The 20,691-nt window shown below is 60.3% G+C and overlaps 1 protein-coding gene across 5 annotated transcripts in view; it reads right to left on the minus strand.

The window, feature by feature from the left end:
- Positions 1-19,709, minus strand: part of SPNS3 (SPNS lysolipid transporter 3, sphingosine-1-phosphate (putative)) — a 35,280-nt gene extending 15,571 nt beyond the window's left edge. For 2 of the 5 annotated variants that reach the window (XM_047089737.1, XM_047089736.1), the window contains exons 1-8: positions 19,277-19,709; positions 16,128-16,193; positions 11,713-11,849; positions 11,057-11,208; positions 10,269-10,335; positions 9,508-9,656; positions 8,581-8,733; positions 5,099-5,288 (exon numbers count right to left, since the gene is read on the minus strand). In XM_047089737.1, coding sequence (XP_046945693.1) covers positions 5,099-5,288; positions 8,581-8,733; positions 9,508-9,656; positions 10,269-10,335; positions 11,057-11,208; positions 11,713-11,849; positions 16,128-16,193; positions 19,277-19,487 — 1,125 coding nt within the window. In that variant the 5' untranslated portion in view covers positions 19,488-19,709. Of the gene's footprint in view, positions 1-2,119; positions 4,999-5,098; positions 5,289-8,580; positions 8,734-9,507; positions 9,657-10,268; positions 10,336-11,056; positions 11,209-11,712; positions 11,850-16,127; positions 16,194-19,276 lie in introns of those variants that run through there. The other 3 variants (XR_006964119.1, XM_047089738.1, XM_047089740.1) reach the window with 3 other exon arrangements.
- Between the last annotated feature and the right edge of the window lie 982 nt (positions 19,710-20,691).

Raw genomic sequence — 20,691 nt, forward strand, 5'->3', positions numbered from 1 at the left:
CGTGTGCAGACACGCGTGTGCATACACGTCCGCACGGTCATCCGCTGCCCTGAGACACGTGGACGTGCACGTTCACGCACAGACCCGTACGCGAAACGGCACACGCAGACACGTCCCCACACATCGTGCGCGTCCAGGGCAGACACACATCCGGGCTCGTACAGAATGAACACGCGTCCGTGCACGTCCAGGCCGAGCACACGTACGCGCAACCAATGCACAGACCGATCGTGAAGGTGCCCGGAGATGCACACGCGGAAGCACAAGGGTCCACACCCGTGTTCACAGACCCGCATACATCCACCCCGAAAAGCACACTCACATGGGCACACACGCCCGCATTTCCACGTGCCCTTCCCAGGAAGTCAGATCGGTCTCCCTGGATGGCAGAGGTGGTGCAGGAAGAACCAATGTGGTTTCTGGGATCTGAGAAAGTGAAGGGACACACAGCCAGTTGGACGGAGCAGACACAGTGACTCCGGATTTTGAACAGAAGTCAATTCCTCAGTCGCCCTTGGACATCGTTTCCTTGTTGTTGTCTTAATGTTTACTCATTTTTGAGAGAGAGAGAGAGAGAGCACAAGCAGGGGAGGGGCAGAGAGAGAGCGAGACACAGAATCCGAAGCAGCTCCAGGCTCCGAGCTGTCGGCACAGAGCCCGACGCGGGGCCCGGACCCACGGACGGCGAGATCGTGACCTGAGCCGAAGTCGGACGCTTAACCCACTGAGCCCCCCAGGCGTCCCTTGGACATCGTTTCAGACGCTGACCCTGTAACGTCCCCCAAACCTGATGATGCTCCTGCATGGTGAGCCGCAGCCATCTCCCACCCGTTAAGGTTTTAGGGGTGACGTCGTGTCCCGTGGCCCCAGACTCCACGTCTAACTCCCCACAGCCCCCTCCCCCAGGATGCCGGCCTGCCGTCACCGCACCCTGGGTCCCCAAAACCAGCAATGGAAAAGGCACCGCACCCAAATCCACAGCTCCTGGCCAGGGTCCTCTCCCTGGTGGTGGCCGCACAGGCTAGTGTCTCAGAGGCCTCTGCACCCCCTCCTTCTCTCACACCCCGCGTGGACTCATTGGGAAATTGCTCCGAGATGTACCTGGGATCCACCCGCTTCTTCCGCCTCCACGGCAGCGGCACGAGCCCACACCCCGCGTCACCTGGATGGGGGCAGGGGTCTAGCCCCACCCACGCCTATGACCGCAGAAGCCGGGCTGACTCCACCGAACATGGGCCGATAACAGAAGAACAATAGAGAAAATCAATACAACAAAGCTGGCGGCAAAATGGATGAGGCTTTCGCGACACCGACCAGGAGGAAAGCACAGAACACTCGGGTCCCCAAAACCAGCAATGGCAGAGGCACGTCCCGCCAACCTCAGGGAGCCGAGAGGGGAAAAGGGAAATACCAGGCACAACTATACCCCAACAAACCCGACACCTAGACAAAGGCACAGATTCTCGGAAAGCCGCCAACTATCAAAAATGACATAAAAGGAAATCAAAAGCCTTAACTGATCTATAACAAGTAAATATTGAGTCAGTGATCAGAAAACTTCCCACAACAAAAAGCCCAGAACCATATGGCTTCACTGGTGAATTCTAAAAATGTCTCAAGATGAATGAACACAAGTCCTTCCCAAACTCTTCCAGAAAATCAGAGAGGAAGAAGCACTTGTCAACACGTTCCTCGGGGCCGTTATCCTGATGCCAAAACCGCAAAGACCACATTCCTCGTGAACACGCAGCAGTCGGTGCGCTGAAGCAGATTTGATGAAGGACAAACCACACGGTCGTCTCCACAGACGCAGAAAACAGGAGCCAGATGCCCCCTCCTCAGTGCAACCCCCCCACCCTCCGCAAAAGCTGGACCCACTCTCTGCCCCTCCCCCACTCGTTCTCACTCTCTCAGGAATAAACAAACATTTGGGGCGCCTGGGGGGCTCAGTCGGTTGAGCGTCCGACTTCAGCTCAGGTCACGATCTCACGGTTCGTGGGTTCGAGCCCCGCGTCGGGCTCTGTGCTGACAGCTCGGAGCCTGGAGCCTGTTTCAGATTCTGTGTCTCCCTCTCTCTCTGCCCCCCCCCCCCCACTGCTTGCACTCTGTCTCTCTCTTTCTGTCAAAATAATAAATAAACGTTTAAAAAAATTTAATAGAAAAACAAATGAATGTTTCGGGTGGCTGGTGATGCAGCCTTCCACTCAGCAAGCGGTGACCCCTCCACCAAGTACCTGGCGCTGTGTTTCAGGCCGAGAGCTGAGGAAGGTGGGACCCCCCGGGCCCCTGGGCTGGGACAGGGGTCAGAGCATAAGTAACTGTGGCCTAAGGAAGGCCTCACAGAGAGCAGGAGGGTGGGAGTGGGGGGCAGGTGGAGCCCAGCAATTCCGGAGGGCTCCACGGAGGAGGGGTGCGGAGGGAGCCAAGGGAGGGTCGGCCGGACAGACGTGGGGACCAGGAGGGGCCCTGGCGTCAGCACTGCAGGGGACATGGCTGGTCAAGGGAGTCAGGAGGGGCTTCGAGCGCCACGAGAGGAGCTGGGCTCAGTTCCAGAGGCGCCAGGGGCCCCGGAAGGTCCGCGGTGTCTCTGGCAGTGGGCAGGTGAGCAGACCAGGAAGGGGCTCCTGGCACCGGTCCCACAGACAGACGGCAGGAGCCGTGCCAGGCAGAGGGCCCGAATCTCAAGCCGGAACGTCAGTTAGAGGCACAGACGGAGCCATGGAAGGGCTTCTGCTCAGGAGGCCCGGAAGGTTCCGCGCTGCTCCTGGAAGGCGGGAGCCTGGCTGCTGGCTTGGTGCCGCTGGGTCCCACGCCAGGCCCACACACGAGTCACGGAGGGAGCAGCCTCCCAGCATCGGAGGGACGCGCCCCCGGCCTGCCCACCATCCGGCCCGCAGCCCCTCACCCCTGCGGCAGGCCCAGAGAAGAGTTTCTCCGCCTCTGTCAGCCGGGACTCAATGTCACTTCTAGACGAGCCATCCAGCCCTGGAGATGCGCCAGGCTGCAGAGGGGGAGACAGCTGTGTCCCCTAAACACAGCCAAGGAGCCGCCTCCCAGAGCCAAACAGGACGGTGGCAGAAGCAGGACTGGCAGGGGACTGGGCCCCAGCCGACGCAGGGACGGCCTTTGACAGACCTCCATCTGCCTGCAAGGTCAGGCCCACTGAGCCCCAGCAGCCGGGATCTGGCCCCGCTCCGGGAGCTGCTCCCTCGGCCCGGATGCCAGTAAGCATCTAGGCACTTATTAGCACCTACTGTATGCCGGGCTCCGTTCCTCCCCCACGGGAGCGACAAGGGTCAGCAGGGCATGGAGGACACAGACTACGGGCTGGCTCTCGGCTCTGTCTGTCCCACTGTCTGTGTTCTGTCTCCGGGCCTCGGTCTCCCAATCTGTAAGTGGGGGTGAGAAAGCCCTTCCCCCCCCGTTAGCAGCGCTAACAGGACCTGTCTGTCCTCTGGGAATTTCGGCAGAAGCCCACCCAGACCTTCAGAGACACGCCATCCCCTCCCTCAGGACCTGGGGAGAGAAATGACGGCCCCGTATGGCCCCCTCCCCCTGGCTTCTAGAGGGAAGGCCGCAGGCGTGGGCTGGGGAGGGTTCACCTGAAGAGTAGGAGAGCTGGCGAGGGGCTCCGAGCGACCCAGCCACAGACAGAGGACACGAGCCAGTGGAGTGCTGGGGCCGCCTGAGTGGAGCTCACACAGGGCACCGTGGGGGCACCCCTTCGTGTCACCCAGGGGCACGAGGATGCCGGCCCCGAGCCCCTCCCCAGGGCATCCAGGGTCCGACAGACGCCAGGCAGAGGAGACAGGCCTGGGGGTCACGAGAGGGGAGCCCCGGTGGTGGGTCCAGCAGGACCAGCTGAGCCGAGAGGAGGGACGCCTTGGAAGACGACCTGCACCAATGATTGGATATTGCAAATGCCAGGGCTCCAAAAAGTGCCCCAAGAGAGCGACCCGTGCTGGTCAGCCAGCATCTGGAATCTGGCACCAGGAGGACACGGACACTCGGGGAAAACCCACTCTGGGCACGGTAACACGTGCCCCATTTCAGGCCGTCCTTCCCGCCTGCCCAGCCCGGAGTGGGGCCAGGGACCAGGGCAGAGGTGGACCGAGAAGAACCAAACGGACCGCAGCTCCCTCTCGCCCCCGTGCATTATCTGGGCCTGGACAGACACTATTTGGAAGCAGGACCAACGTGCTGACTTTCCAGTTCGCGGGTGTGACAGTGGGCTCTGGGCATGGGTAGTTCTGGTCTCAGTCTGCTCGGTGAAGCCCACGTGCGTGTGCAGGGGCACCTGCGTCCACGGTGGGGTCCCCAGGGCCTTGGGACGGGAGAGGAGGGGAGGGGAGCCCATCTGGCTGGGGCTAGGCTGGCACCAGCTTCCCAGAATCACTGGCCCTTTCCCACTGGTGAGACCATCAGGGCTGGGGCTTTGGGGAGCAGGGGGTGTGCATACAGCCCCACCCATACACCACGGTGCCTGAGGGACCCAAACGTGCACGGAACCCAAGCGGGAACGGTGAATTCTGACAGGAGCATGGGACGGTCTGGAAAGGCTCCTGGAGACGCAGCGTTTGAGCTGGGCCTTGCAGAAGGAGCTCAAGGGGGAACCGTGCCCCTGCAGAGGGACGGGCACAGCAAAGGCCGGCAGGTGCGAGCCCGTCACTGGCACGGCCACAGGGTGGGGCACACGGAGGGGTATGATGGAATAGAGCCCGGAAGACGAGAGAGCATCCGATTGCTGCCTTTACGGCAGCGTCAGCATGGGCCATGGCCAATCTGGGCTTCACTCCCCTCACCTGTCACCCCATCTCTCCTGGCTCTCACAGCACATCCGAGGAACAAATGCGTCCCACCGTCTCCCATCAAAGCCTTCACCAGCAGCTCAGAGCCAGAAAGGCTCAGGCTCAAACCCCAGTTCTGTTCCTCCCTAGCGGTGCCACTCTGGGTAAGCCTCGGTTTACGCATCTGTAAAATGGGGGTAGCAGGCTGTCCCTGGACGGAGTGATAAACATAATGTACATAAAACCTGGCCCGGCATCGGCCCACGCGAACAAGCAGCACCCACCCACGCCACCAGCGGGCACTCACTTACATAGGAGGCCAGGAACGTGGTCGGGGCCAGGATGAGAGCCAGGTAGAGGCAGGGGGCTGCGATCAGAAGGCTGCCGGCGCAGAGGAGGGGCTCGGCCCGAGGGTTGACTTTCTTGTACCTCCTGGAAGCCTCTGCTCCCAGGACAACTCCAATGATGCCCGTCACGACAGTCAACGCCCCAAAAATCAGGCTGATGGGAAAGAGCAGAGCAGGGTTACTTGGCCAGGTGGGGGTAGCCCTGTCCTGGGGTTCAGCCCCTGCCCCGAGTGCGTGATCGGGTACCTGCGGGGAGTGTGACTGTGGGTCCCCTCCCCTCCCTCCTACCAATGCTCCTGGGTCCTCAGGGCCCCTCCCTCCATTTTCCTTCCTGCCCCGTCCTGGGGAGGTCACTGGCCACCAGGGTGGCTGGCCCAGCAGGCCTCACTGCTCAAACAGCCCCTCCTAACTGCACTCCCTGTCCCTACTCCCGGACCCGCTTCCCCTACCCCTGACCCCCTCCTGCCCCTGCTGCCTGGGGAAGGGTTCCTCAGACCGAATTCCAAGCAGGTCCCCAGAGGGTGCTTTCTAAAATATAGGTTTGAAAAAATAATAATACAGAGTGCCCACCCCCTGCCTAAAACTCCCACCAGCTCTCAGACACCACTGGATTTGGTGCCAACTCATCGTGGCCCGTGTGGCCCTCCGTGGTCTGACCCTGGCTGACCTCAACCCCATCCCCCAGCTCCAACCTCTGCCCCCAGATGGGCTCTTGTCCCCACTTCATACTTTTATTCCTACATCCGGACACTCCTCACTAGGTTTCCCACCTACTGAACTCCTACTCATCCGTCAAGGCCCGTCACAAGATCCCCTCTTTGGAGATGCCTTCCTCTGTCCCCTTGCTGATTCCTTCACTCCCTTCAGTTCCCAGATCTGCTTCTGTGTTTCTACCATCAAGGTCATTCACTAGCCTGCTGATTCCTGGAGGACACAAACCAGGTGCGCCTTAATCTCCCAACTACGCTGGCAACACAGAACCTGGAGTACAAGAGACAGTCCCAGAACTTCCGGGCAGACAGCCACAGGGGGCAAGGTGGAGGAAGGATAAGGCAAGGTCACTCAGCTAATGCAGCAGCAGAGCCGGGATCTCAATGCCCACCTGCCTCCCCGCCCAGCCTCCTTTTAAAGGGGTTCAAGCGACGCTGACCTAGACGAACCATGGATGTAGTCAGGGCCTCTCCAGCGCTCGGTGGCCTCCCGTTGTCCTCGGGCCAGCTCTGCGGACCGGCCCCTGCTGCCCGTGTGGCATCTCGCCCTTCTCTCTCCACCCCCACCTCTGCACAAATGACTGTGGGTTCTCCGGACTCACCCATCTTCCGGCCCCCCTGGCCTGGAGCACCACTGCCCCACCCACCCCCTCCCGCTGCCAGCACCCCCTCCTGGCCCAAGCATTTCCAGAAGTGTGCAGATGGCCTCCGGTATGGCGGGGTGATGACCATTCGCCAAGATGCAACACGACAGGTGCGAGACTGTGCTTACTGACAAACCGAGTCTCCCCAAAACCGCCTTTCCTCTAAACAGCTTCTGTGAAATATCCATCCCACAGGCTGAGGACGGTGGGCTAATCCCCCTGCCCCACCCCCTTGGTGAACAGGAGGGAGTGTAGGGCCCAGAGAGGGCAGGGACCTGCCCCAGGTCACACAGCCCCTCACTGGCACAGCCAGGGCCTCCTGACGAAGCACGTGTTGGCCTTAGGCAGCTTAAAGGTGCCCAGCGACCCTTCCCAGGCTACAAGCTGCACAAGGTTCTGGCTCAGGCCAGTCGAGTGACCCCGAATCCTGGAAGAATGCTGTCTACCTTGGAGTCCGGGTCTGAGCTGGCCCTGGAAGGTTCTGGAGACCTTCCTGAGACTTAGGATTGATTATTCAGACAGGGCCCTCACACAGGAGGTGTGGCCAGAGGACAGGCCCAGCCGCCAAGCTACCCCCAACCCACAAGACCTTCCCAGAATCGGACTCTCAGAGCCAAGAGGGTCCTTAACGTCCTGCAAGTTCCATGCTGACCCTCTGTACAATAGCCCTGGCAAGCAGCTGTCCAACTCCCACTTACATGCCCTGAGGGGCGGGAAGCTCACTACCACCACACATCCCCTTCCACAGGGGCCAGCTCTGAGTGTTGGAAGTTCTCCCAGGGGCTAAGCCGGCATCCTTGTCCTGAAGCTTCCCTCCCTCGACGCACCCTCACCGTGGGGCCTACCCTAACCGCAGAGGGTGTGTTAATAGCTGAGGTCCATGCAGAACCCCAACACCAGGACCTTCTACCTACCCTGTGGCAGGCTGAGTAATGCCCCCCAAGATGTCTATGCCCTAATCTCTGGAACCTTTACAAAGGTGATTGCATTAAGGGTCTTGAGAAGGGGAGATTAGCACCCGTTAACCGAGGCCCTCCATTTAATCGCCAGCATCTCTATAAGAGGGAAGCGGAGGGAGACGTGAGACACAACAGGAGAAGGCAACGTGACCACAGCTGTGGAGACTGTGGACGCGGCCACAAGCCAAGGGACACCAGCAGCCCCCGGAGGTGACGAGGCAGGAAGGACCATCCCCTGGAGCCTGGGAGGGCACGTGGCCCAGTGCAACCACCTGGACGCGAGGCCTCGGGCTCTCTGACAAAGGGCCTCGCTTGCCCAGGGACACACAGCCACTGAACGCTAGACACACAAGTGAGTCCCGTGTCCCATGTTTTCAAGTGCTGCGGGACTTTCAGGGCCCAGTCTTTGTCTCCAGGGAGGTGACAGTCTGGCTGTAGCTGCGAGGCCAGCATCACAGTCCGTGTGGTCCATGCATTCACTCATGCACTGTTGCCTCCTCCCGGCCCCCGCGGTGCTCCAGGAAGCGCCCCCAGTGAGGTGCGCAGATGTTCAAGTCCAGCAGGAACCGGCGTCTCCAGAGGCGACAGGACGCGGCGCTAAGACCACCCGCTTTGGAGTCCGAGGGGCTTGAACCTGCCTCCGCCACGTGCTGCCGGGACAAGTCACTTAATTTTCTGAACTTCTGTCTCCTCATTTGCAGCAGGAATAATCGGGTTTGTCATTACAACACCTCTGAGGATTCTTCACGTAAAACGCTCAGCTAACGTTAAAGGTTAAGAAGTAACGATGGGAAGACGGAAGGGGACCTACGGGCAGAGGGCCCAGCTCGGGCATGGGGCATTCCGGAAATCCCACGAAGCTCTCTCTGTGTCCCCAGAGAGGAGGCCAAGGAGACAGAGACAGGAGCATCGCCCCACAGGCCCTGCAGAAGCCTCACCCGCCTGCCAAGTGCCTCCCGGACCCCCACAGTGGCCCAAGAGCGGGGAGACTGGGGCCCAGAGGGGACGAGGCTGCCGCCTACGGCCACCGGAGGTACAGGAGCTCAGCCAGAGGGGAACCTGGCCTGCAGTCTGCCAGCAAGGCCCCAAGTCCCGGGGCACGTGCCCGCCCAGGGCTCCCAGCGGCCCCTCACCTGTCCTGGCTGTCGCACGGCTCCTGGAGGCAAGGGCGCTGCAGTCCATGCACCACACGGGCCTCGAACAGAAATCTGGGGGCCCAGAAGCCCAGAGCTCCAGTCACAAAGGCGATGGCAGTCACCCCAAGGGTGGACCACACAAAGCTCCAGCTGCAAGAGAAGCGCCCTGGCTGACACCCCCAGAAAGGGCTGTGGCCGCAGGGCCCCCCTGCTCCTGTCACTGCCCTCCCAGCTCACCCAGGCTCCGGACCCTCCCCGCCACAGCCCCCGCCACACCCCCATTCTCGCTGGGCCTTCCCCCCTCCTCTCTGCAAGACCAGCTCTCCCCGTCCAGGAAGGCCCAAACCCAACAGCACGTTCTCCAGGAAGCCGCCCCCTGCCCCCACCTTCCTCCCAGCGCGCCCCCCCCCACCAGTCGCATGGCTCTGTATCAAAGAGAGCCGGGGCCTGTCCGCGCCCCACATTCCAGTAAGTCATGAGGCCGGGAGTGCAGTTGACTGGGGCCGCCTCCCCGCCCATGCCTGGAACAGAAAGAGGATGGACGCACTCCCACGAGGTTTGCAGAGGTGAGTGATTAACTCCCAGCATCCTCCCGGCAACCCGGGGAGAATTATGTCCACTGAATAAATGAGGGGAGTGAGGTTCCAAGTCTCAGGTCACTCGGGGATAAGGCCCTGGCGGAGCTCACTCTGCCTCCCTCCCTCCCTTCCGGTCCCCATTCTGTCACAGGCAGGCAGGCAGGCGCAGGGGGCCTCCAACTGAGGGAGGGGCACCTCAGTTGGTGACTGGGAGCTCAGAGGAGGAAGAAGGCTGTGAACATTGGGACAGTCACGGAGGGCTCCCTGGAGGCGGAGAGAGGCAGGTCAGCAATGCCGGGGCAGACAGGGTTTTTGGTGACATGCAGGGAGGAGCAGGGACACTCACTTCCTCCCCAGGTATCTGACGTCCTCCCACCAGCTGCTCCTCGGGCCCCCCGTGGCCACCTCCTCCTGCTTCTCAGCAGCTCCCCGGGGAGGGTCTGGAACCAGCACGATAAGCAGGACCAAGGCTACAGCTTCCAGGCAGGGCATGACCTGGGCACGGAGGACCCAGGATCTCAGGGCCACACATACACCCCTGCGACCCAGGAGATCCTGCACGTGGCTGAACCATGTGGCCCGGGCTCCGGGAGGCTCTGTGCCCTGGGAGGGGTGGGGCAGGGGGCTCATTTCCTGACTGCCCCTCACCCCTCACCCCTAGGAATGCAGCCTCTCTGGGGAGTAGGGTCCCCCTGGGACTTCCCTCCATGCGGTCTGTTCAGTGATTGCTCTCTTGGGGTCCGTGAGCCCACGTGGCTGAGGACTGGCGCCGACTGGGGTTCTCACCACCTCCACCTGCCAGGCCACTTCTGCCCTGGGATGTCCCCACCCTTGTCTGTCCACCTCTGAGATTCCAGGAGGCAGCACGTACTGCCCCCGCTTTGCAAGCCACTTGCTTGAGCTCACGGCCTGAGCAGACCCAGCAGCCAGCATCTGAATCCAGGGCCGTGACCTCCACGGTTCGCGTTCCGTCAAACGCCTGAAGCTGCCAACGTCTGACCACCCCCCACGGCGCCAGCTACCGTGCCAAGTGGCGAAGGCCACTGGAGGCTGGAAAGTCCCTGCCTGCCCAGGGGGATCAGAGGAAGAACAGGAGGCTGGACTCACTCGGAGGGCCCAGCGCCAGTTCCCGGTCAGCTGCAACACGGCCGAGCCCAGCATGTAGCCCAGACCACTGCGGCAGAGGATGGACAAGGGGGTGGGCAGTGAGGGGGGGTGGGGATGGGCAGTGGGGGGGAGGGGCAAGGGGATGGGCAGTGGGGGGGAGGGGAACGGGAGTGAGGGGGGAAGGGCAAGGGGATGGGCAGTGGGGGAGGCCCAGCCTGAGCCCAAGGCTGCAAGGCCAGCCTGAGCTGGGGCGCCCCACCCCAAGGGGCTGGCTCTCTGCTGCTCACAACCCTGTCACAGGAAAAGTGAGCCACATGAGGCCCAGATGTCCACTGCCCTTGGTCAAGTCACCGGTGACCTCTGGCTTCAGGCCCGTCTCCAGCACCACTGCCCCTGCCTCCCTATCCAAGGACCCAAGGCTCAGCCCTGCCTGAGTCAGGCAATGCCAGGAAACCTGGCTCAGAGCTCTTGGGCCCGACTGCAAATCCACTCTGACCTCCCCCACCCGGGGGAGCCCGCCCCGGCCCCACACGCTCCCCCAGGCAGGCCTTCCCAAGCGTCCCACGGGGTAGGAGGCATCTTTATTCCCTCGAACCCTCAACACAGCCCATCAGCCAGTGTTCTTGCCCCCCCTTTGCAGATGAAGAAACTGAGGCCCAGGGTGGTAAAGGGACAAAGTGAGGAAGGAGCCCTCCTGGTCTGATGCCCTCCTACCCCAGCCCAGACTATTCAGGCTCCTTTGGGCCTCAGTTTACCGCCTGGGGGAGCGGGTCCGGGGTGGCACCAACCTTCCGACAGGGATAAAGATGTAGAAGATGGCCAGCACCCGGGTCCGCTGGTCCCTCACAAAGAGGTCGCCCAGAATGGTGGGCGCGATGGTGGAGTAGCTGGCCGAGCCGGTGCCCACGACTCCCCGGGACAGGAAGAACAGCCAGGAATACTGGGCAGGCAGGCACAAGACCCCAGTGAGCCCCAAGATCACCCTCGGGGTGAGGGACCTGAGCGAGCGTCAGAGGCCCCAGGTCCTGGTGACAGGAGTCCCCCCCCCCCCCGGGGTGGAGGAGGGGATCTGGGCTCACAGACGCCTGGCTACCCGCCCAGCCCAGGTCCCCACATCACACGGGTGCCCCCTGCTGGCGCCTGCAGCCGCTGCCTCCCCACCCACTCTCCCACCGCCCAGGGGAGCCCTTTTCCTGGGCCGTGCCTTTGCCAGCCAGGCATGGGCCCCCAGACAGTGGCTGTCACCTCCACCCGCCCCCCACAGGCAGCAGCGGGAGGTGCAGGAGAGGAAGTCTCCCGCTGAGAGAGTCTAAGGGGGTCCTCTCTCGGCCCTGGATGGCGCCCCTGCAGCCAGCCTGGAGCCCACCCATGTTTTAACGGGAAGGAGCAGGTGGTGGGAGCAGGGGGCAGATCCAGGGCGCCTCGCAGGGAGGAGGGCACCCACCTGGGGGGAAATGAAGGAGCTGGAGAGGCCCGCCCCTGACCAGAGCAGGATCCCAATGCTCAGCGTAGCTTTGCGGCTGTGTCGGTCGCCCAGGTAGCCAAACACAGGTGCAGACAGCAGCAGGCAACCTATGAAGACTGGAGGGGACAGGCCGGGGCCTCATGCATTCCCCCGTGGTGGTGGGCGCGCAGAAGAGGCCTGGCTCAGGTGCCGCAAAGCTGGCACCCTGGCAGTGGGTGGAGGCCACACGACCCACGGCCCCGAGTCAGGGGAACTGGGAAGGGGGTGGAGGGAGCTGGGGGCTCTGCTGCAGGCTCGCTGTGCAGCCTGGGGTTACTAACTCCACCCCTCTGAGCGTCCCCCGAGCCGCCAGCGCTCGGTGCACGCCAGGCCCCGCGTCTCTGCGGAGCTGTCCGTCCCCTTGCCTGGCTGGGCCAGGTCCGATTTTGCCGTCACACCCCTGCTGGGGGCGGGAGGCAAGGGAGGCCTGCCCGGGCCTGCGGTGCAGACCTGCAGGGTTTAGAATGAGTGCAGTCGTTCCCGGAGGCTGGAAAAAGGCCTGGTTTTCCTAAGCAGGAAGAACATTCCCCTGACACCGTCAGTTGTATTTGTTCCATTTTTTTAAAGTAAACCCTTCTGAATTGGGAGACTGGGTTAACGAACGCGTTTGCTACTCTGTGAAGACAAAGAAACTGCCGCGTTTTCGCACGACTCTGCACCCTCGCCGCTCGAGTCCCTCACCTGAAACCGTCTCCACCCTCCGGGGGTGGGGGGGGGCGTGTCCGCGGCCGCAGGTGAGCGCGGCGTCCGGACCCGCCTCCGCCCGAGGCCCCGCCCCACGCCTGGGTCCGCATTCGCTGAGCGCTCATGATCGACATTGCCTGAGCCTAATGAGCGTCCAGACTCGTCCCAGCCCCTCCCACTCCGCCCCACCCGCTCTGGTATTGGGTGGAGCCGTGCGCGGTTGCAGAAATTAGGCCAGTTTTGACCTACAAAAAAAAAGGCAATTTAAAATGGTTCGACCTAATACTCCACAGAGAATGGTCTTTGGTGCCAGGGACATTTAGAATTTTAATAGCTACCTCCAAAATAGGCCTCCAAAAAGGCTGTATCCGTTTACACTCGTGCAGAAGCGCGTATCTCAGCTCCCTTGATATGATCGGTCACTTTGTTCCTCTTAATGGTTGAGGCACAGACGGTGTCTCGCTGATGTTTTAATCTGCATTGTCCTTATGTCAGTTCCTGTGCTCACACCTTCTGCCCATTTCTCTCTTGGGCCCTTGTGGGAATTGCAAATAATTTCTCCCAGGCCTTTACGTTTAAGGATTTAAAATGCAAATTCTGGGCTCGCATCCTGACCCAATGACTGCTTAGCTGTGTGACCTTGGGCAAATTCCTTAACTCTTCTGTGCCCCTCGAATCAACTATATAATGAGATAGCATTGTGCTTCCTGTGGAAGGTTATCGAGAAGATTCAATGAAGTTAAGCATATAAAAAAGGCAGTGACTGGGGCGCCTGGGTGGCGCAGTCGGTTAAGCGTCCGACTTCAGCCAGGTCACGATCTCGCGGTCCGACTTCAGCCAGGTCACGATCTCGCGGTCCGTGAGTTTGAGCCCCGCGTCAGGCTCTGGGCTGATGGCTCGGAGCCTGGAGCCTGTTTCCGATTCTGTGTCTCCCTCTCTCTCTGCCCCTCCCCCGTTCATGCTCTGTCTCTCTCTGTCCCAAAAGTAAATAAATAAAAAAGGCAGTGACTAGCTTTATGTTAATGCCTAATAAATGTCATCCATTGTTGTTACTGACTGCATTTATGGTTTCAATCATGTCAAATTTACCTTCTTTACCTTGGTGTCCTCAAATGTGTCAATACTCCCGGCGTGGTGTTTCTTGTCTCCTTAATGCATCTCTTCTCTACCCAAAGGTTATAAAAATACTTCCCCAAAAGTTCTAATACTTTTATGAGATTTGGGGCAGGGATCCTTTATAAGATCTAAACACCTTAAACCCACAGATGCCCTGAAATGGAGAACCTTGCCCCCAAAGGAAGGCACACTCACACACACACACACACACACACACACACACACACACTCCTTTGCTCCTATAGCATCCAATGACTTCTGTGACAAATGGGAGCGATAAAAGAGCAGCGGGTTAAGAGAAGGACTCCACAGGAAGCTGCCTGGATTTGATCCCAGCTGTGTGACCTTCAGCAAGCCCCATAGCCTCTCTGTGCCTCAGGTTCGGCATGCATAAAATGGGCATAATAACAATACCTGCCTCGTGGGTTTGTTGTAAAGATTAAATGAGTTAATATCACAAAACACTTGAGATAGTGTTGGGCACATGGTAAAGACCACATCATTAAATATTATTAATCGACGAACTAACTCCAACAGCCAGTCTGTCCCTTTGGAAGGGGAGGGGGTCTGACCACTGCTAACCCCCACCCTCTGCCCTACTCTTACAGCTCAGCCACGGCTGAGTCAGGGGCTCCCTCCCTTCTGCAGACACCGGGTGGGTCTCAGGCCATTTCACGACAACCCAGAAAAAGGCGAAGACTCACCCCAGGTCACCGGAGACAGCCTGGTCATCTGGTCATCAACCCCAGCAGCCTTTGGGCTGCTTCTGCAGAGTTGAGCCTCCCTTCACACACCCCCAGGCACACGCACATCCTCTCTACACACTCACACACATACACGCACGTACTTTCTCTCTCTCTCTCTCTCTCTCTCTCTCTGCCCCTCTCCCTCACCTGCACAAACTCCTTCCACGACATCTCATTTATCACCGCTTTGTAGTAATAATCCTGTTCACCAGGGAGAGGACCAGGGGGGCAAATATCGACTCACCTCCCATTATCTGTTTAACCTAGAAGCTGCGGGTATCGAGCTGAGATGGTCTCGCTTTGGCTACAGAAATGACTGGAGACCAGCACCGGCCTCAGCCCTGAGACAGCAGCAGTCAGAACGGACCTGGGACGTACACGGTGGCCTGCTAACTCTTTTCCTCCAGTGCCCTTTAAAGACGTTTGTAGAACTACGTACCCCTTCATGCGTTTTCAGCCAACATTTACAACGTTCTCATCCTAAGTTTAAATAATTGCTAAGGATGTGATCTCCATCGTTATTGTATTTTTTTACACGATATTTTCATCTAAACCCTTGGGGCCACAGAGGCGTTCATTGCATCCGCGGGAAACGTCTGCCATCTACGGACACTGCTTTAATGAGCAAACCAGTCTTTATTCGCCGAATCGATCCAACAAACCAGGAGGATCGCCTGTGAGAAAGATACTAAATATCTCAAAGATCTCTGAAATCAATGTGTTGACGCCCATCCCTGAGACATCTTGCTTCTGAATGCTAAATTAGAGATAAACAGTAGACTGTCACGCCAGCAGGAAGACAGACAAGGCTTGGCACTTGGCCGCGGGTCTGTGGCCTGGAGGAAACACCCCCGGTGGGTTTGTACTGACACCCTCTCTGCTACGCTCCCACAACCTCGCACGGGAGCCCGGCATCTGTGAAGGTCCCGTCCGCATGGCACCCTGGAGGCTTCCACTCCCCAGGGCTGGGCGTGGGAGAAACACAGAATAGGGAAGAGGGACATTTTCCTGCTTGGAGGGGTGAGGTGGGAAAGAGGAACCGGGAGCTTTCTCTCAGGCGGGTCCATTTTAGGAAAGAAAAACACGGGCTTGAGGCTCTGTAAGCGGATTCTCTCCCAACTCTGCCCGTGTAGCCCCTGAAAGGTTTTTGTGTATCCCCAGGGGTCCCACTTGTCGCAAGACTGTTGGGGGGAGGAGGGGCCACAGAGAGGGGCACACGGGTGCCGGCTACATGCTGGGTGTGTGCACACGTGCGTATCCGGTGTTGTGACAGTGAGTGTGCCCATGGGGGCACGTGTGTGTCACCGTGGATGGAAGGTGTGGCTGGTCCCCACCGCTGGACTGTAGGCCCCGTGGGCCCAAACCCCATCTGAACACATGTGGGAAGTACGTATGTCTGTCTGTCTGTCTGTCTGAGTTCCGGGGGCCAGATTCTTCAGGCCCGCAGGGGAAAGCACGTGTCGGGATTTCTCAACCCCAGCCCGTCTCTGGCCCCGGCCGGGCTACATAGGCACAAGAGAGCACGCCACAGTCATGATCTGAAGCTCAGGGGCCTTCTCCAGCCGTCCTCCCCGCTCCTGCAGTGTCTCCGCTCAAAGCCGAAGTCCCTGCTCAGGCACCGGGCCGACCTTCTCCCTTCTCCTACCCACACTGCCCTCGCGCCCAGCACCACCCTTCCTCAGCGTCCCCTCCTCTGTGCCGGGGGGACTCAGCGGGGCTCAGCCTGGTCCCCATTTCCCAGCAGCTGGAACTAGGCCCCTCCCCAGCATGAGCCCAGGGCCCCAGCTCCACCAGGGACTCAGCCCTTACCTGTCTGAAGCAAACCAGCACAGCTATCACTGATCTCAAAAAACTTCTGTACGTCCAGCAGCACGCCTGTGGACAGACGGACAGCGCTCAGGAAATGGGGAGTGGCCCACAGGGCTTCTAAGGGCAGCTGCCCCTGCGTCTGGGACAGGGCCCCAGTGGGCCAGCACAGGGGGTGACTCGGGGCCCACGGTTCTCTTCCTCTCTGTCCCACACGCACGTACAACCACACGCGCACACAGATAGGGGAGCACGTCCACACGCCCGGGAGCACGTATCGCAGAGGCCCGAGTGTGCGTACGCATTCGGACACATATCGTACACCCCGGGACACAGACGCACGCGCACACTGACACGTGCACAGAGAGGCGCCCACGTGTCCCACACACGCGTGCCAACCTGCCACCATCGTCAGAGTGACGGGAGGCTCCCCGCGGCTGCACAGTTGCTCGCTCAGACTACCGGTGGGTATTTTTGTTTCTGTTTTGTTTCCTTTTAATTTGTAGAGAGAAAAAGAGCGCGCAAGCAGGGGAGGGGGCAGAGGGAGAGAGAATCGAGGGCAGGCTCCAGGCTCAGCACAGAGCCAGACGCGGGGTTTGGTCCCACGACCCTGGGCTCACCACCTGAGCTGAGATTCAAGAGTCAGACACTCAGGCGACTGAGCCACCCGGGCCCCCCTAGACCACGGCGTTAATGGAAGTCCCTGGGACTGCAAGGCCGCAGCCCTGCTCGGGTACGCGCACCCATGCGTGAGCATAGGCGTGCAGAGACACGTGTGCACACGCGTGTTCTTCCAGACGCACGAGCAGACAGTCACGACAGTGCATGTGAGCGCTTCAGAGACAGGCCCCACTTCGGTCCGACCTCGGCCCGCCTCCCTGAGGGTGGCAGGCCCTCCAGGGTCTTCCTAGGCCAAGGCCGGTGCCATGGGCACTCGGCTCAACCCAGAGGGAGGAGACTGCCTGACACCAGGCTCCGATCCCCGAAAGCACAACTTCAGGAGGAGGTCGTCCAAGCGGAGGCGCCTGGTCATCCGAGCTGTGAGGCCCTGGCCAAGTCCTTAGAAAGAAAAGCAATCGTCGTTCTCCTTGGATTATGAGGTGGCCGAGGCCCAGGCCCCTGAGCGGGGCCCCGCGCTTGTTCCCTGAGAGGCGGGGACTGTCACTGTCCCTGCGACACGGATGAGGCGCCCTCCCACCAAGTGCTGCCTGCAGAAACGGCCACGCGGTGGGGAGGAAAGCCGCACACCCACACGGCTGAGGCCCGTCAGCAGGTAAAGAAAGACCAAAGAACCAGACGAGAGAAGAGATTTTTGTGAAGACATTTGCTTTGGCCCCAGATGCGCAGCGTCTGGGCATGCCACGCTGTATGTGTTTCCTTCCTTTTAATATCTTTTTTTTTTTTTAAGTTTATTTACTGGTATTTTGAGAGCGAGAGAGCGTGCCAGCTGGGGACAGTCAGAGAGAAAGGGAGAGAGAGGATCCCAAGCGGGCTCCGGGCTGCCAGCGTAGAGCCCGACCCGGGGCTCGAACTCATGAACTGTGAGATCATGACCTGAGCCCAAACAAGAGTCTGACGTTCAACTGACTGAGCCACCCAAGCGGCCCCTCTTTTTCCCCCTTCTTAGTATTTTTAATTACGTGAATAAGACGTATTCATCGGAGAGAAAAACACTAATAAGTCAATAACTACGCGAAAATTCTGTAGGGTCACACTGGTCTCCATCTTCCGGGGTGAGGACTGGGCCCTAGTTTGGGATCCTCCCGGCCTGCTTTTCACCTTTAGGCCGTCTTCCCCCAGGGCATCTGGCTGCCTTGAAAACCTCCTGCCCCCCAGCAGCCCCGGGCACCTCTCCGCGTGGTTTCACTTCTCCAGGCCTCCTCCGTCCGGTCCCTGAGGCCAGAGGAAGTGCCCACTAGGAAGGGGCTCCCCAGCCTGCAGGCCTGCAGGCCTCCACACTGGTGACTGACCCGCCCCCAGGCCCTGCACCCCTGCCTGGCCTCGGGCCCTCCACCCAAACCCTCAGCCCCCTTAGCCCCGGACTGGCGCCCTGTCTTGTTTGCACCAATCTGAGCATCTGAGCATAGCCCCCCCCCCCGCACCCGACCCAAAAAATCATCCGTGGCTCCCCATTGTCTCAGCAGAAAGCCCCAGCTCCCAGCCTGGCAACCAAGGAGCTGTGATCTGACAACAAGACTCTTTTAGAACAGTTCCCCACGCTCCCCTCGTCAGCTCTGACCACACCACACACTTCCGCCCCGTGGGCCTTGGCCCACGCTGACCCTTCACCCAACGTCCCCCCCCCCCCACCCGCCGGCTCCCCGTCTTGCCGATCTGCTCGTCCTTCGAGACCCAACCCGAGTGCCCCCTCCTCTGGGTCCCGCCGGAGCCCTCAGTCACCGTCCTGGGGCCACCCCGCTGACGTCCCTCCTGCCCTGTCCTGTGCTGCCGTGTCCTGTGATCCTCCGAGCTCCGCCCCCTGGGCCCCCCAGGCCAGCCTGTGAGTCCCTCTGCCTTGCAGGAGTCCCGGTGACGAGCTCCCCCCTCTGCCCCTCGAGGCGGCCATTCCGGAGCTCAGGAACCACCAGGCGGACCCCTCCCCGGGTCTCCAAGCCTGTAGTCAATGTTCCTTCAGCCAGTCACGAATGAGTCCGTGATGCAGAGAGAAAAGGTTAAATCTCGAAGAATAAAGGAATGAATGAGTCGGTGAATGTGCCAGTAACAGGCAGAACAGGGTAGCCCCGGGGCCTCCAGGAAGGAAATCAGAAAGTGCAAGGTTTGCACACAGCCCGCTGGCCCAGAAACGCCCGGCTATTCTGGGCCAGGCTGCCGGCCTGCCGTCCACACCCTCACGGGGCACCCCCAGAGCCTCCGGGCCTTCGCCCTGCTGCCCTCACCCACCCACCGCCTCCCTGCACCCACAGCTGTGTGCATACACCCTGTTTGGGGCTGAACTGGGAACTCGATGCCTCCCTCCCCGGTTCGGGCCTGGCTGAAACCGCCCGCCCCCCCTCCAGGGGTGAGAGCGGCTGGGACGTCTCCATGAGAAGACAGTTTGCTCGGCGGTGGGTGCCGTGCGTCCACAGCGCCAGCAGGTGGCCGGGAGCCGTGAGTGACAGCAGGTGCAGCCCGGGACGCCCTCCCCCCCTCACCTGGGATGATGAACCAGTGCATGTAGTTCAGGAGGTTGACATAGCACAGCACCGCGGCGGCCGCGTGAGCTCTCCGGAGGGGCAGGCTCCAGGGGGCGGATGTGGTCCGAGGGGGGCACTGTCCCAAGCCCGAGGCCCCGGGGAGACCGCCTGGCCCCGGGGATGGCCCCTGAGGCCCCTCCGGCCCGGGCTCCCCGCACTCCGCCGACATGCCCCCAGCCTCACCCGCCTGTAGCTCCTGTCCCGGGACGAAGGCGCATCAGCTCTGCACCGACTCACTTCCTGTGGTTTCCCAGCGTCCTGACCTCAGAACAGCAGTCCCAACTGCACAGGTTCCTCCTGAGCCCACTGCGGCCTCACTGGCGAGGTTTCACCACCCCAGACTCTGAGGCCCTCGAGGGACCCACCCTGGGGGACGGGACGTTATGGTCCCTTGACCCGGCCTGCAGCTTCGGTGGCCACAGTGAGGAAGTGAGATGGGACAGGAAATGAGAGGGCTCTCCAAAAGAGGGTCTGGCTGCCCAGACAAGACACGGGCTGCGAGTGCGGGAGGTGAACGGGGTCACATCAGGAAGGCTGGGTACCGGCCAGGCGAGAAGCCCCAGCAGGACTGTGCACGAGGCCACCACCTGCTCCGGGCTGGTGCCCCACCTGGAGAAACGAAGGTGGCGGAGGGGCGCGTACAGGAGGGCAGCCTGTATCTGTCGTAGATACAAAACCCAGGGGGACGTTGTGATGAGGGGCGAGATATCAGCAGGGTCTCAAAGCGTCTCTTTACAGTTTATGAGTAGCGGGGTGCAGGGGGAGTAACCACACCGCACGGGAATCAGGCGACATCTCAACCAAGGGTCGAATTAACACCACCAACCAGGTCAGGGGTGTCGTGCTCCTCCACGTGAGGCCCCGAGCAGGCCAACGTCACCTAGGGGTGACCACATCTAATGAGGAAACGTCACACCCGAATTGAGGCACGCTATGTTTTTAACACACTGTGTTTTAGGAAAGTTTTAGTGAAATCGAGCAGAAGGTTCAGAGGTTTCCTGTATACCCAGCCCCCACACATGCAGAGGGGGACGTCGGTCAGAAGTGATGAACCCACAGTGACACCATCACCCAAAGTCCACCCCTTACGTTAGGGTTCACTTGATGTCGTACGTCCTGGAGTTCAGACAAATGTATGATGTGCACCCACTCTCATAGTATCACACAGAGAAGTTACATTGCCCTAAAAATCCTCTGTGCTCTGCCCCCCGCCCTGCCCACCGCTGACAACCACTACTGTGTTTACTGTCCCCATAGTTGTGCCTTTTCCAGAAAGCTGTAGAGTCAGAATCACACAGCAGGGAGGCTTTTCAGACGGGCTTCTCTGAAGCAAAATGCATTTAAGGTGCTTTTGTGTCTTTTTAGGCTTGAGA

This window comes from Lynx rufus, unplaced genomic scaffold (assembly GCF_022079265.1).
Source record: "Lynx rufus isolate CCGP_SWC_20201006 ecotype Redwood Valley unplaced genomic scaffold, mLynRuf1.p SCAF_28, whole genome shotgun sequence".
In the NCBI taxonomy this organism is placed as follows: domain Eukaryota; kingdom Metazoa; phylum Chordata; class Mammalia; order Carnivora; family Felidae; genus Lynx; species Lynx rufus.